This window comes from Rhinolophus sinicus, chromosome 1, assembly GCF_057876585.1.
Source record: "Rhinolophus sinicus isolate RSI-liver-muscle chromosome 1, RSI-T2T, whole genome shotgun sequence".
NCBI lineage: Eukaryota > Metazoa > Chordata > Mammalia > Chiroptera > Rhinolophidae > Rhinolophus > Rhinolophus sinicus.
This window is the reverse complement of record NC_142501.1, coordinates 42682428-42699142: the sequence shown is the minus strand read 5'-3', so window position 1 is coordinate 42699142 and position 16715 is coordinate 42682428. Positions and strand designations below refer to the sequence as shown.

At 36.5% G+C, this 16715-nt stretch overlaps 1 protein-coding gene across 4 annotated transcripts in view; it reads left to right on the top strand.

The window, feature by feature from the left end:
- DENND5B (DENN domain containing 5B) overlaps positions 1 to 16715 on the top strand; it is a 152745-nt gene that overhangs the window by 97845 nt on the left and 38185 nt on the right. For 2 of the 4 annotated variants that reach the window (XM_019736899.3, XM_019736890.3), the window contains 5 exons: positions 1022 to 1558; positions 4263 to 4494; positions 8342 to 8492; positions 14099 to 14189; positions 14995 to 15105. In XM_019736899.3, coding sequence (XP_019592458.1) covers positions 1022 to 1558; positions 4263 to 4494; positions 8342 to 8492; positions 14099 to 14189; positions 14995 to 15105 — 1122 coding nt within the window. The remainder of the gene's footprint in view (positions 1 to 1021; positions 1559 to 4262; positions 4495 to 8341; positions 8493 to 14098; positions 14190 to 14994; positions 15106 to 16715) is intronic. The other 2 variants (XM_019736908.3, XM_019736918.3) reach the window with 1 other exon arrangement.

Here is a 16715-nt window from a genome sequence, read left to right as displayed (position 1 = left end):
GACTTCCACCTGTGCCCTGTGTTCAGCACCTGCGGCGGTCAGGATCAGTTTTACATGATGGGCTTCACCTTTGTCACCTGTCCCTCCTGCCCCAGTTCAGGAGCACAGTCTTCCTTCACCTGGTTCTGAGTAAGAGCCAGGTCTGAACAGTGAAAGTAAAGTACTGCTTTGGAGTCCGCTATAATCAGGTACCTGAGGGGTAATCAGAATTTTATGCAGGGACTTGGCCCCTTGAATTTTCCATGTCTACTTGAAAAATATGGAAGTCTTTTTATTCAAAATCTAGAGTATTAAGCAAACTCAAAAAAAAAAAAAAACACACATTTACTCTGATTTCTGTCTCTTCTTTTCCTCAACTCAAAAATATCTCCTGAGTCAACTCTTAATTATGCAAGAGTTAATCATTTATAGTTCTCTAAGGACTGCATCCACCACCTCTCTCTGCTTCCTGCTGTTTGTCTAATGACTTCTGGTTTTTGTTGTCCAAGCGTTTGAAGCTAATGTTGGATAAAGTGAAAATTTGTGGATTTTCTGTGAATTGGATTGCTCTTTGCCAATTTTATCCCATTTTGAGGGTACTAAGACTGCTAAATTTTAGCAGTTATTGTTAATTCTAAATTACAAATGGCGTTAGAGCACTGGAATGGCATAGAAAGTTCAAGGTCATTCAGTGAGCATTTTACCCACTGCCTTCAGTTTGTACAGTGTTATCAGTCGGTGCACTTTGGCCCATTCAGGAATGCCTAATGGATGCCATATAATTACACAGTCATGTCCCGATTATAATGAATTGATGAGAGCCAGAGAAAATTATATGTTTGTATTAAATATTGTATAAAAATACTCACATTGGGGGAAATGCTGGCAAGAGAGATTGATTTTTAAAGAATAAAAAATTGTTAATCTTGAGAAGGTTAACATGAGAGGTACTGTAATCTATGATTTTGTTTATAATAGCAACAATATTTTAGAACATCATGCCTTTATTTAAAAACCTTTATATTTCTTTTTCCTCTTTCAGGCCAATTTGTGTTTTGTGGATATTGACAACCATTTTATTGAGTTGCCTGAAGAATTTCCACAGTTCCCCAATAAAGTTGATTTTATCCAGGAACTCTCCGAAGTTCTTTTTCAATTTGGGATCCCTCCTGAGGGCAGCCTCCATTGCAGTGAGAATGCCACCAAACTGAAGAATCTGGTTCTAAAAGACTTGGTCAATGACAAAAAGAACGGCAACGTCTCCGCCAATAACATCAGTATGTATGAGTTACTGAAGGGCAACGAAACCATAGCCCGCCTCCAGGCTTTGGCCAAGCGGACAGGTGTGACTGTGGAAAAAATGGACCTCCCTGCCTCTCTGGGTGAAAAAGAAAAGGATTTGAAACTTCAGTGTGAAGAGGCAGAACTAAGGGACTACCAGCTCAACGTCCAGCTCCGAGAGGTCTTCGCCAACCGCTTTACACAGATGTTTGCAGATTACGAAGCATTTGTGATTCAGACTGCCCAGGACATGGAATCCTGGCTGACCAACCGGGAACAGATGCAGAACTTTGACAAAGTAAAAGGAACCATAGTTCCCTTTTTGTGTTTCTTAGTGGGCTGTTGTACTCGATTTTGTTAACTTTGTTTTAAATGCAGATTTTTTCCTCTCCCTTTCCACTAAGAACTTTTCTTAAAAAAAAAAAAAAAGAACTTTTCTTTACCAGTATTTTACACTAGATAAAATAATTTCACAGGAAAGCAAATCAACTAGCTCATTAAGCTGGTCATTGAATTGTGTTTAAATTGCCTTTAACCTCATTTTTAAATTTTCGATACTTTGAAAATTCTTGAATTATAGAAACTCGAATTTCACAGGTTTTTCAAATCTGTTAATACTATCTGACCTTGTAAGAATTTCATTTATTTTAGGATCAAGTTCAATTAAATAAGGCCTACTCCTTTTCAATAAATCCTTATTTTTATATTTTGTCTTCAACCTATAATGAAATCATAACTTGTCCATGTAAAGGTAGCAAACAGTTTAATTTTAGAAGCCAAATTTTTATTTCATTCTTGGATCAAAAGAGAGTGTGAATGAATTGGGTTTTATGATGATAAGTCTAAGGCTTTGTTCCAGTTTGGGGGAAGGGAAGACAAAATAGCACCAGCTTTCGATTGTCCTGCTGACATTGAAACTTCTTTCTAACTAGGGTTTGCTATAGAGTATTCTTCTGACAGATTTTCTGGACATATCCACCTTTTTTTTTGTTTGTTTTTTCCAAAGAAAGGCATTTAGGAATGGGCATTAGGTCCTTCAGGTCACCAGGGTGTAGTTCAGCCCCCTGCCTCTGTGATTGCTGAGGCATGATATTGCTGTTAGAGTGAATTATAGCTTTTCACTAAATGGTATCTCTGTGCCATGAAAAAGACAGCTCAGAAGGGTTAATACATTCTAAGAGGCTAATCTGCAGTCTTGGAACATCTGACAGAGAAGTATGAGTAAAAAAATTCTGTTTAGGGAAGCAGCATGAAAGATTATTTTCTGATTTCATCAGATGTTTTTTCAGATGGAGAACATAAACTATGTTGAATAGTTAAGTTCTGGTGCGTTTTATGTTTGAGAAGACTTCTTTAATAAATTAAGAAGCCCTTCATTTCTCCAAATGTATTCCTACTCTTAGGTTCCTTTCTCATTAAGCTTAACCATTTTCCACGTTTTGTCCTATCCAGCTTGGAACTACTCTGTGTACACTCATGATTTATCCTTGGGGCAATTCAAATTCTTATCTGAATCACGCACTGGTACTTTCTTCCTTCTTAATCTTTATGTAGCTTCAAACTATAAATGGAATTCTTCTTATATAACCCCTAGAGACATGGAAGTTTCATGTTGGATTCCAGAAGTCCTGTAATCATCTGATTTTTCACTAGGAAAATTTGCAGGACTATCACATACTAGTCCTGCAAGCCCAACCTTTGATAACCTTACATGTTATAGTCCATGAGGGTCTGAATATCAAAAGATAGACATTTGGCCCACTTAGGGAAAAAAGGCTTTTTGCTCTATAAAACGTAAACTTAATGTTTATCTGTAAAATACCTTTTGAAGAGGTTGACTGATTTTTAGAGACTACTGTGAACCTTTTTCTGGCTATTTGGATTTATGTGGCTACATCTGCACTATGGAGGCACTTAAATTGAGTAAGTGGGTTTTTGTAAGGAAGTTTTTAAAAGGCTTCATACGTTTCAGAATGAAAAATAAATATGTTAAGAAGAAGGGGATGAGTACCCAGGAGAGTAACCCTATGTTAGAACTTACCCTTCCATCCTTCCCTTTCTGTCTTCTCCCGCCCTGCTTCTACTCTAATGAATGAAAAGTCAAACCAACCCAGCAGCTGAATGAAGTAGTAATTCACTTCCAAACTTCAGCTAGAACCAAACTGCAAATAGAATTCTTATACACATATAGACCTGAAGAACCAGAGAAAAAAAATGAACATTTTGAATTAAAAACAGATTGCAGTTTACTGAACCATTCCATTGCAACAGACACACTGGTAGGTACAGGGACGTCTGGCTGGTGGCACATGTTTTCCAAAGGTTTGGCTGGCTTTGAATGGTTTTCGGGGCGATACTTTTTTTAGTTGTTAAGGCCCAGACTATTCTGTCAGCACAGGTCTGGAAGGAGCTTGATTTTGAATTAACTTCATCCATCAGTCTCTAACAGAGTTGAGGCCTAGAAAAACATCCACTTACTTGAAAAAGAACAAAAAGATTTCATCTATAAACACAAACTCCATATTGTTTTTACTTAAGGTTATTACTTATGTATATATCATTATTGTATCAGTTAGTCACCTCACCGCCTACGACTGGGAGGTATATTGCACAGGCTAGGAATAGAGAGCAGAAGAAATTATAGCTCACTAGGGAAAGGGGTCAAATTTAATGGTAAGTGAAAAGGATGATTGACGATTGTGTAGCAACTGATCCACCATCTTTCATTAATGATGCTCTCTTTTCTTCATAATGGCTGTGAGAATCAGAATGTAAATCAATTTTGAAAGGTAAGATCAGTGCTCAAGACCTAAGTGACCTAAATTCCATGAATTTAGAAGAAAGGAAGGAAAAGTGAATTTTTAAGGATTTTTGAATTTCAAGTGTCAGTTTTGTATAAGATTTAAAAAAAAATGACCTTACTAACAGGTAATTTTTGGATTTATCATGTAGTACTGAGATGGTCTCTTTGCACTAATAATTTTTTAATTATCTCATTACAGGCTTCCTTTCTGTCTGACCAGCCTGAGCCATACCTGCCATTTCTTTCACGCTTCATTGAAACACAGATGTTTGCCACCTTTATTGATAATAAAATTATGTCTCAGTGGGAGGAGAAAGATCCTTTGCTTCGGGTCTTTGACTCTCGGATTGAGAAGATAAGACTGTATAATGTAAGGGCCCCCACCTTGAGGACTTCTATATATCAGAAATGCAGCACTTTAAAAGAAGCAGGTACATTTGCCATCCCCTTTTAAATTAACTTAAAATCCATGACTATTTCTTTTTATACATTGTTGGCCTTATATACCACAGAGTTAATTTTCAGTTTTAGACTTCATATTTAATCTTTGCACAGTATCAAGAGGTGCTTTCTTTAGTTTTGTTTCCTTCTGTTTCTGTGAGTTAATGGTCATCGCGTTGCTACTTGACATTCCTCTTCTCTTAGAAGAGGAAAAGCAATAACCAACTGAGTGGAGTATAAACTATAGGATTGCTGTGATTTTTGTCTTACTCTCTTTATTGCCTTAATGGAAAAAAACCATTAATTTCTGTCTTGTTGTTTATGTTGCCTTTTTACTTCTCACCTCTTTTCTCTTTATCCAGGAAAAGGTAAGTATTAATTTAAAATAGTAAATCTGAGATGCTGCCTAATTTACATAACAAAAACAGTATACTTATTTTAGTGGTGCCATCAATTATAATAGCTTCATTTACTGAAATTAAATCTTTGGATTCTTGTATTGAAATTGGAGTTTTCCCAACCCTGACACCGATTTTTCCCTAAGAAAATGATGAGTCTTGGCCAGCCTTGACTGGCAGTGTAATATAGTCCACTAAATAAATAATCATTAATAGTCAATGTTTACTGAGTATTTGCTGTGTACTGGACATTATACCAGGTGTTTTACATGCCTTTTTGCATTTGATCTTGATGTGGGGGCACAGACACATTTACTTCTGTTTTATTTGGTAACTATCCTCATTTTACAATTGAGAAAACTGAGTGGTTAAGTAACTTGCTTATGATTGCGTAGCTAGTGATTGGCGAAGTCATGATTTGAACCCAGGTTTGAATGACTTTAGACTCTGAAGCCTTACTACCATGTTAGTGGTTCATTCAATAAAGAAACATGTAAAACGTATGAATCCATACCATTTTATTCATTTATACATGGTTCCTCTTTCTTTGCCAAATAAACTGATATGTATCACCTGAGTGCCCCCTCCTTTTGTTTCTTTTCCTTCAAACATAGAAGACATTTGAAAACAATTTTTCATCCGGAGAAAAAGGAAGCATGTGGAGTTTCTTTGCTCTGCCTCTGTTGCTTGCCTTTCCCACTTTATTTAAATAGACCAAAGTCACAGGAGTTCTGATGCTGTAGTTGCAGCATATTTAAGGAAAGTATGTGAACGATGCCTTCTGTGCAGGTCTCTGTCTGATAACTTGCTGGCACATCATCCTGTCATAGTCCCACTTGTGAGGGTAGATCCGTGGAGCCCTTCAGGAAGTGGCAATTACTTCTGTGTTTTTGGAAATTGAGGGAGTAGAATGAATGAAATTGTCTATGCCAGTTCTGAGAGTAATATGACTTTCAGTGCTTTAATAGCCATATGAATAGTATAATGCCTTGTTGAGCCAGTTTCACTCCTCCCTTCCTGACAGGATTTTTTTTAATGGAGCTAAGCACTGATTCCTTTGTGTGCTTCCGGAAAATCTTTTCAATTAAAATAGATTTTCTCTCAGCCTCTCAAAGAGTTTGCTCCCACTATGATGACAGAAATTATATAATACTCTTGAAAATGTACCATCCTAGATTTAACATAGATGAAAATGAGATTCGCTAAAGCAGTAGTCTCCTAGGAATTTAATTTATCAAAGACTTTTTTAAAAAGTTAACGGAGGCAGCTGGTTGTGACTGTCAGTCCCTCCAAGAGGGTGCAGTTATTTCTTTTATCAGGTCAAATTGTCTACCTCCAGCACCAACAACAATGAAAGCTATAGAGGTTGGGATTTTGTTGTCAACATTGCATTTTTATTGTGTAATTGTTTTTGTCATTTGTTGTTTTCCTTTTGTTTTGAGTCTAACTGAAAAGAATTTTGATTTGCAGATGACTATTTAGGGAGAGGCTACCTGCTGTTGACAGTGTGGCACCAGAACCTCATGAAGTTGATAGTAATGCAGTTTCTTTTTCTTTGCCAATCACAGAAAATACATTTTGGCACAAACCCTTGAAAGTATAACAGGCCCGTGACCTCTCAAAGCAGGCATTTAATGATTTCTGAATAATCAGTATTCACTTGTGATATAATCACTGAAAAGTAACATTGCATTCTTTATGTTTATGCAATCTTAAATGTAAACCCGAGAGTAATTCACTGTGAATTATGATTTTTGCTTTTAAAAAGCTTCCTAACTAAAGGAGAATAACTCAATGTCAGGTGAATTTCTCTGTCATGTTAAATCCAACGGAAAAACTGAAGCTATTTTTCCTTTTTTCCTTTCATGAGGACAGAGGCACTCATTGGCAGAGATGGAATTTTGTAGTATTTCATGGAACAAAATTGGCAGGAACTTCAGAAAATTCCATGCCATAAATCTAAGCATTATTTTGCCCAAACCATCTGTTAATTGTGTTTTATAAACATTAGGAAGCACTGAGAGTAGAGATAGGATTGTGGAGAGCCGAGGGGCATTGTTGAAAATTAAATGTCACTTCATATTAAAACATGTCATCCTTTTGCCTAGCACACAACATATGGATTATGTTTCAAGAGAAGTTACAAGTTACACATTAAAAATAAAATGAAATTCATAAAGTTTTGTATAAATTTCATGTGGGTTATGGAGAAAATTTAGGGAAGTTTACAGTCGATATTTAACATTTTGAAGTTTAAGTTGTAGAGGGTAATAATGACTTCCACAAAGCTTCCCTTAATATTATCAGACACAAGCAACTGGCGTGGAAGCATCGAGCTCATGTAAGATGGTATTAAGCATGTCCTTTTGACAAGAGTAGAGTGTGTCACGGACAGACCCCTCCCCACCCAAGGAAGAATTTGTTTAGACTTTGTGTGAGAAATAACTAACAGTACTCAATCTGCTGGTGTAGACGAGGCAAAATAAACTGATTCTATGAGGCATTTATAAAAATACTTTTTTACTTCTCTTAAATCCCAAGATTAGCGGTTCCCACAGTGTGTTCTATTTATCACACAGCCACAATCACTGCTTATTCTCCTGTTCTAGTAATGTCTAGGCAAAGGGTTGAAGACATAGTCTTGATTCTCAACTATTACATTTCCTCTAGTAAATTCAGTTGATAAAAACAGTTAACATCAGATTTCTTACCAGAGACATAATTCACTATTTCTTGGGTTTTTGAGACATCCTCCTAACTTTAAGTGTTTAAAAATAGAAATGATGAGTAATTCCTATCTTTAGCTTTGCCCTATTTTATTCTTCTAAAGGTCAATTTCTTATCTCTGGGCGTTTTCTAAATGCCTGCTTATTTTCCCTTTTGATCTAATAAACACTTCTAAATGACTGCTACTAATGAGAATGTGATTGTTGGTAAAAGTAATAAACGTCACACAGTTCCTTGTTTTTACAAATGGAGAACCACGAATATTTAATGGATCTTTAATGGATGTATAATGGATCTTATACAAAGTAGTGTAAGACTCTGTGCTTGCTTTTCCCTTGCCTTGTCTTTCAGTTCAAGGAAAATATTTTATTTGCCATCATTTTCTTTAACGTTGTGCTTAGAACCATATTTTCATGAAGAATATTGAATTTCCCACTTAACGGAAACGGCCAGTACTGAATTATAGATTTTTCAACCCCACTGCCCTGCTTTTGACAAAGGTAGAAATATCAAGAAAATTAGTCATCCAGTATTTACTTAAAATTAACCCTTTTATACTTAAATTATACTGATTTCTGAAGAGCTTTTGTAACAGCCTATTTCAGAGTGTCAGAAAGATTGAGTTCCTTGTTGATGCATGAGTGGAAGAAGCATTATTTTTTAAGGCTTAGCCAATGAAATGTCTCTAATTTGTTACAAATTTAACTTACAGCTCAGTCTATTGAACAGCGGCTGATGAAAATGGATCACACTGCAATCCACCCACATCTACTCGATATGAAAATTGGTCAAGGCAAATATGAGCAAGGGTTCTTTCCAAAGTTACAGTCCGATGTCTTGGCAACAGGACCAACTAATAACAAGTAAGCACGTTCTTTACTTGAGTTGTTGGTTGAAAAATGAGTGAAGGGTGCAGTAATGCTTAACCATTAAACATGAATCCGATTATTTTATTCAAAGGCCAAATTAATCCATTTGAAATATGGGTTGACACTCTGAATATCTGACTTTTAATTCCATCATGTAAAAAAAAAAAAAAAAAAAAAAAAGACAAAGATTAGAGATTTTTTTTCTTTTTTAGGTAATGTGCCCTTGGGAATAGTTTCACTTTAAATGACTGTTTCCATATAATGCTAATACTGTCTAATAGAATTAGAAAAGTTATTCTTCATTATCTGTATTATTTTACTATCTGTATTAGTTTCCTAGTAACAAAGTACTACAAACTCAGTGACTTAAGCCAACAGAAGCTTATTCTCTAACAGTCTGGAAGCTGGAAATCCGAAACCAAGGTATTGTCAGGGCAGTGCTTCCCCTGAAACCTCCAGGAGAGGATCCTTCCTTGCCTCTTCCAACTTCTGGTAGCCCCAGGCATTCCTTGGCTTCTAGTAGCATAACTCCAGTCTCTGTCTTCATCTTCACGTGGCTGTCATCTCTCTGTGTCTGTGTCAAAATTTCCCTTCTGATAAGGACACCGATCGTGTTGAATTAGGGCCCACTCTAATGACCTTATCTTAACTCACTTACATCTGCAAAGACCTTATTTCTAAATAAGGTCCCATTCACAGGTATCAGAGTTTAAACTTTAACCTGTCTTTTGGGGAGACAGAGTTCAACTCATAACACCATGTTTGCACTTTTAAAAGTATCTTGTGCAAAAATTACAAAACAACCCAAAATAAAGATAAACCCTATCATTCTTTATGGGAGATAATTCCATTCAGAAAATACCTGAATATGGTTAGAATTAAAAACAGTTATTTGAGTTTAGGGGAGTTCTTGATTTTAGGTGGATAGTAGTGTTTTATTAACAAATGAGTAATAAAGAAGGATTTTACAAGAAAGGAGACAAAGGAGGGTATTAATGGGGAATATGATAAGTTGGAAAGAAAGAGCTTTGAATAGGAAATGAACAGTTCTGGAATTTAGTTCATGCTTCACCACTAACCAGCTTAGGAACCTTGGACAAGTTGGAATTACTTGCCTGTCTTCTCATCTGAAAATACTCTAACATTCTTAGCATCCATGATCTTATTAAAGAGAATCAGAGAAGAAAAGGGGAAAGAAGCCAGGTCATAGCAAAGAAATGGGATAGAAGACTGAAGTGAAGACTAGGTACACAAAATGGAAGTGGCGTTGAGCCACCTGAATTTTCAGAAGGCAAGTATAGAGTTAGTGAGGGTGGTAAAAAAGAGGTGGAATTATGCCTTTTGATCTAAGTAGCCCAAAGTAAATAAGTAAGTAATATGAAGGTTCTTGAAAGATGGCCAAAGAGTATGATAGTTCTCCCTTTCAGATAATCTGCTGAACTATAAGTTGCAGAGGTTTTGGTACTTAACTCTCTATTTCCCAGAATGCTTTTAATAAAGCAGTGATGAAAATTTCCAAATTTTGTAACTGAGATCTGTAAAGGGTGGAGATTTATAATGATAAATACTACACTCTGAAAGGAAAAGAAAAAGCAGTATCCACAGTTAATTTGCAGGGTTTTAGCCTCCACTGAAGAGCTGTCCTTGCTTTGATAAACACTGAACTTAAAAATTGTTAATTGATGTTGACTGTTGTGGGGTTCAAACTTTCCAGGTCATGGTACTAGATACAATGTCCAATTTTTCAGAAGTGGATGAGTTTCTATCATAACAGATTAGTCATCAGTTTATTCTTTTTTTCCCCCTCATTTTGTAAAATATCCTAATTGTTTTAATCACTTTGATACAGGTAGATTATTAATTTAATAATTTTATTTCCGTTTTGATAGCATTAGATGGCTCATTCATTCATCTGGCAAATATTTATGGAACCCCTACTACCGGTATATGTGAGGTACTGTCCTGTTCACTGGAAGTCTAGCAATGAGCAAAACAAAAATCCCTGCTTTCAAGTAGGAGGAAACAAGCAATAAAGAAACTTAATATGTAAAATAAGTAACCTGTTAGTGATAAGATTTGTGATGAAAAATTAAACAGGGAAGGGAAGTAGGGAGTGCTCAGGTGGGAAGATTTCAATTTTAAAATCTTACTGCCATATTTTCTTGCTTTTAACCTTATATATAATCTCAGGATTTCCCATGTCCACACAGAGCCCCAAGCATTACGTTTTCAGGTAGATTGTAGTCTGAAAGGAAAAAGATCGCAGAACTAATTGCAGGGTAGAGATTTATAACCAGGCCTGTGTAAATGGTTGATTAACTGTTAGAATTTAATATGCTGCTTACAAGGCAAAAGCAAATAAGTGATCTTTAGTGATTCAGCAGATGTGATTATCTTTAGTAAAATTATGCTTAGTAAATGAGGTTTCATAATGCAAAGAATAAATTAATTACCTAACAAGACCAGGAATGTGTGGACTTCATAGCAATTTTCTTAAGCAGGTGCTCGTTTCCCTGTTTTGAAAATAAAATGAAATAGGGCATTTTGTCCCACAGAGTGTACAGTGAGATGCTAGTTATATTAGGTAAGTAACATTTATCCTTTTCTTTACCTGACTAAGCCTTTTCCACTTTTGCCTGCCAAGGGAAATGTTCTTGCCTTTATATTCATCTACTCCTTCCCTTTATTGTATAAATTCGTTAGCTGACATTTATATTCTGTTTCAGATTTTTATTATTTACTTAAACCACCCTACCCAGTACCCCTAATTTTTTAAATCCTTAAACAAATTTTACTACCTTACACTGACTTTTCTTTCTACAGGGCTATTTCTAAGGCCTCCAGGTCAAAAATCTTTACCCAGGTCTTTATACATTTTTGTTGTTGTTGTTGTTACTTATATTTTACTCTTCCCCTTTATTTATTATGTAAGTTTATCAGCTGGTGTTTATATTCTGCTTCAGAGTTGTTAAAGAACAAACATATTAATGACTCTTGTTGAAGATGATAAGACAGACTTGATTCAAGGGAATTCCATGGTGATAAGTATAGGGACCACCGCAATGGGGTTTTGCAGTGGGGAAGAGAGATTGGACTTAACTCTAAATACAGCATGGGCAAGTAGAAATGTATAGCCAAGGAGCAGAGTGGAGGTCAGTGGATGGAAAATTACCAAGAGGGAACATTAGGGGTAAAGGGGGATTCTGACTAAACTGACCTAACAGGATTCTTGCTGAAGGCAGGTCAGAGTGCTTAGGCATCACCTGGGGGATGGGGAAGGATGAGGAACCAGATCAGGTAACAGTGATCATCTGAGGATGGGGGTTCCTTCTAAACTGACTTAGCAGGATTCTTGCTAAAACTGGATTTTACAAGGAAGTGCACAAATGGGCCTAGGAGAAGGTTCAGGAGCCTGATTAAAGTTTGGTCAAGCAAAAAAATCTTTGTCAGTGTCTTAATGTTCTTTTCCTGGATCTTCTTTTTCAGTTTCCCCAATTTCCTTTGTATCCTTTTTACAGTCTTACATTGATCCTTTGCTTTAGGGGCATTTCCAAGGACTCCACTTCAAAGATCTATCACTACATCTTTGCACATTTTTTTCCTGATATAAATCTGTTCCCTTTTTTTTTCACTACTTTAAGAGCGGACATCTTCCTTGCTACCATTTTTATCATAATTATTCAGTGTTCCTCTAGCAGACTGAAAGTAGATGATTCAGAAGCTTAAAACCAAAGGCATGCATAAATTATTTAAAAAGAAAGGAAGCAGCATTCTCATTTTAAACTTTTGTAAATTGAGTACTTTATTAATAAAAAAAATTTTAATAATAGTAATGCAGTACATGTGTGACTATTCCTGAATGGCAAAAATACAAATTCATTTTATAAACTGTGTATAACTCTATGCTGTCAAGGATATATACTCAAAAGTAAATAATAGTGTGATGAATACATAGTTAAGACCAGGGAAATTTTAAAAAATAGTTTGATATAAAAATGTTCATTTGAAAATTTAGAGTATTGAAAAGTGATAAGGGTACATTTTAAAACCACCCATAAGGCCATCACCATGAGATGCTAACATTTAGTGTTATGTTTTTCCAGTGCATGGATCCTGGTATGTGTGAACACATATGTGCATGTTCACACTTTTTTTTTTCAAAATTAGAATATTGTTTATACTCTAATTTTCATTCATTATTATATCAGGAGCACTCTCCCATATTATTAATATTTCTGGAAACTTGATTTTATAATGACTATATGATATTTCATTGTATAGCACCCCCTACTGTTAAACATTTTAGGTTGTTTTGTGCTCATTTACTTAATTCTAAGTAACTGTTGGCTGTAAAATCTGCTATTAACTCAAAAGCTTTTGGGAAAAATTGTGCATTCAGCATGCTTTTGGAGTGGAAGATACATCCTAATTTCAGGAACATTTAAAAGTCAAAACGTGCGTCTTGGAATGAAGGAAACAGAATTTGTTACTGCTTACATTCTGTGATGAACCTCTGTACACTTAAATGTTAGACTGCATCTCTGATTATTTATTTAAAGTGTTTTTATAGAAGGGGCAGGTGATGTACTAGACTCTGCCAGTAAAATGGCTGACAGACATGATACAAGCCCTTCAGGAGTATATAGTAGAGACGATTTTATAGAAAATAGGGATAAGAATAACACACTGTGATAGGTACTACAATTGGGGAGTACAAGAGGGGCATCTAATTTACATTTGGAGTAATCATAGAACATATTCTGTGTGCCATCTAAGCTATCTGAAGATGAACAGAAGTTGGGAGAAAACTTCATGGAGAAAGGTGAAAGAGCTTATCCCATTGGAACAATTGAGGTAGTTGAAAATAGTTGGAGTTTTAAGGTAAGAGTGATCAGTAGTACTGAACGTAGCAGAGAGGTTTGAGTAAGCTGATAATTGATGAATAATAGCCATTGCATATGGCAAGTAGGGATATCGATGGCTTCAGTCAAGCGCGTTTTCATGAGAAGAAGCTGATTTGAGATGAACTAAAGATCTAAAAGTAAATAAGTAGAGACCTTACATCTAAACTTTTCTCTTTAAGCATTTTTACATGAGAAGAGTGAAGAAAGAGATTTAAACATAATTATAGAGGGGAGAGAGAGGAGTGAAAGATACGGAATAGTCTTTGAGGGGGTTGGGGGAGAGTTGATAAAGGGCAGGTAAAGTGGTTCGTGGGTAGTCGTGAGTGAAATCAAGAACGAGTCTACATGAATAGGAGAATAGGGAAGTGAGAGGATAGTATTTGGCCAAGGTTTGGGGCTCTGTTGGACAGGTAAGATGGAAAGCAGAGGATCATTTCAGAGATACTATGCAGTTTTTAACCTCAGTTTTTAAAAAGTATTGATTGTGGTGATGAATATACGAAACACCATTGAATTACATGCTTCAAATGGGTGATTGTATGGTACTTAAATTATATCTCAATAAAGCTGTTTGAGAAACAGAAAAATAAGTATTGTTAATCTTTTGTTTTAAACAGTTCATTCTTTCTGTTTTAAAGGTAAGTGGCCCCATTTTTTTGGTTTGGTTGTTTTCACCGACTCCTCCTGTTGTTTCAGTCGCTGGGTGAGTCGGAGTGCCACGCAGCGCAGGAAAGAGCGCCTTCGCCAGCACTCTGAGCACGTGGGGCTGGACAACGACTTGAGGGAGGTATGTGGGCTGCCTTCCTGGGGGACCGATAGCTCCAGGCTCTCGGCCCAGCTGGTGTCACTGTGTAGGTTCTTTCCCATTCTTTGTATAAAACAGTTCAGTTACATTTTAAAATAGTAATCCTTTTGTACTGACTTATTGCAGAAAAGACCTTTGTTCCCATTTTTTTGTAATTTCAGTACATCTAAAATAAGGCTGTAAAACAAGTCTCTCTCTGTACCACAAGTACAAAGCTAAGTTTAAGGAACATTTTTGGTCAGTATATCTCCGGTAGGGAAAAGCAATTTCTTGAAGTGTAGACATTTCTAAGTTTCAAGCGTAATTTAAACTTAGTGAGTAAAGATGGATTTGCCTGTGCTTTGTCCTTGGCTTGCTGACACCATTTTAAAAGTTTGTTTTTAATTATTTTAAAAATAAGATCCTATGCTTTGTTTGTACTACTTGAAAATAAAGCCATAATTACATATTTGAATGATATTAAATAAGTTGATTACTTCTTGTGCTCAAAAGAAAAATCAGGAGATCTGTTAATTATTTTCTAAACTCAAATCTGTAGAAATAAAGCGGAAAACATCATTCCAAATATATATTGCTTTTAGTTGATGTGTTCACATGTTTATGATTTTAAACATTTTCTTAAGAACTGAAGAGTCATCTCTCTCGTGCTTTTCTTTGTGCTGTATTTTCTTCTCTCCCATTTTTTTTGCTGTGACTTTATCATATGCATGCTTGTTTTGCTTGTCTCTTTCTCCCATATCCTTTTCTTTTTTGCTTTTCTGCCATTGGCACGTCTCCATCCTCTTAGCCTTCGGGGGAACTTTTGGTCTGTCAGAACTCCATGGTATTCTGGGAGTGGGATCAGGGTCCACCTCCTCCTGCACGACCTCCCAAAAAGTCCTTCTCTGAGTGCTGCCTGGTATGTTCTTTGCCTGAAAGTACTTTGCAGATGTTCCTGAATCTTGTCTTTGGTGTTCCTTGAATTATCCACATGTGTGAGTGCACACAGATTTAGAATGCCTCACATCACCTTGTGACGTGACCTCTCAGCCTCTCCATTTGGCTGTCCACTTCCTCTTGTGTTTGGTACCTTTTTGTGGTGGTGTGTGCTAACACGAGTAATTCTGTCCTGTTGGCAGGTAAAACTGATTATTCGCATTCCTAATCAGTGGGATTGGGGGTAGGGAGAGTGGAGCAGATTTAGCAAATTATTTTTCTTCTAAAGGGAAACATATTACATATTTAAACTCTCCTTTGTTTAAGCATTTTGCTGAAGTGATTCATTTTCAGTCAGCTTTTCTTTGGCTAGGATTTATCTCCACAGCATTTTAATTTACTCTTTCTGGTGTATGTTTTACGTGATCAGAAAATCAGGTCATCACTATAGAATCTTAGTGCTAAGGGGAACACGTGAGGTCATCTTGTTCAACTTGACATAATTTAACTGAAGTCCAAGACACTTGTCCAAAGTTAAATGGACACACAAAGGCATCGCTGGGCATACAGCACAGGACGTCTGACCTCCAGGCCCGTACTCTTCCCAGGAACCCTGCATACCAGCTGGCACGAAACAGCTCCTCACCTGAGGGCAAGAGTAACTTAGGACTATTGGTTGTAATTTTTTCCCATTATGACACACTAGCATAAATTTACTTAACTTTATAATGATCTTCTCTTCCCAAGCTCCGTGCCAGTTAGAGGAACAAGATATTTCTTAGAAAATTTAGGGAGAACCTGTACTAAAGAACAGTTAGTTCAGTGTTTATTGTCTAATAGGATGTATTTTCATAGGTAGTTCCTAGTGGTTTGTTATTTTTGTCTTTGACAAAAGTGAAGAAGAGCATGGTAGAAATCTCAGAAGAAATCTGAGGTGACTTCCCTCTGCAGTGAAATGGACTTTATTATTAAAACATTCCTTGTGAAATGTTTCTCTTTCTGCTTCATTTTCACCTTAAAATACACCTTTTCCTCCAGCTGCATTTTAAAGAAAATCACGTATTTCTCATCACTTATTTATTATAAAGGCACTGCTCTGTCTTTGCAGTACACAGAGGCAGCCTGGCGTGCTGTGAGTAAGGGCCTTTGCCATCTTCTGTACCCTTTCGTTCCTGCCCGTGGAGGGTTGCTTGTTTCAGGGCTCCAGCAGTGATGCCAGACCCTGTGGAGCTTACTGTTAGCTAACAACCATCCCCGTACCATGGGTATAGTGATGGGTGCTCGGTAAATAGTCACTCAAAGGACAGCCCCGTTCTTGCTTGTTTTCACTTATAAAATAGAGCATACATTTTAAACAGCGCTTAATTTTTAACAGACTTTTAAAAATCTAATTATTCATATATTTCGGGAAAAAAGAATGCCAGAGGCTTCTTCCTACCCTCCTACCTGGTGGTGTTCTTCAGTCCTTTCCTTCCAGCCGGCATTTCTTCCTAAGCCAATTTTGATACGTAATTTTTCTTTAGAATTGAGTCTTGCGGTGATTCTCTCTGTAATTGCGCAAGTCCTAGAGGCGGATTAAGACTGGGGGAGAAA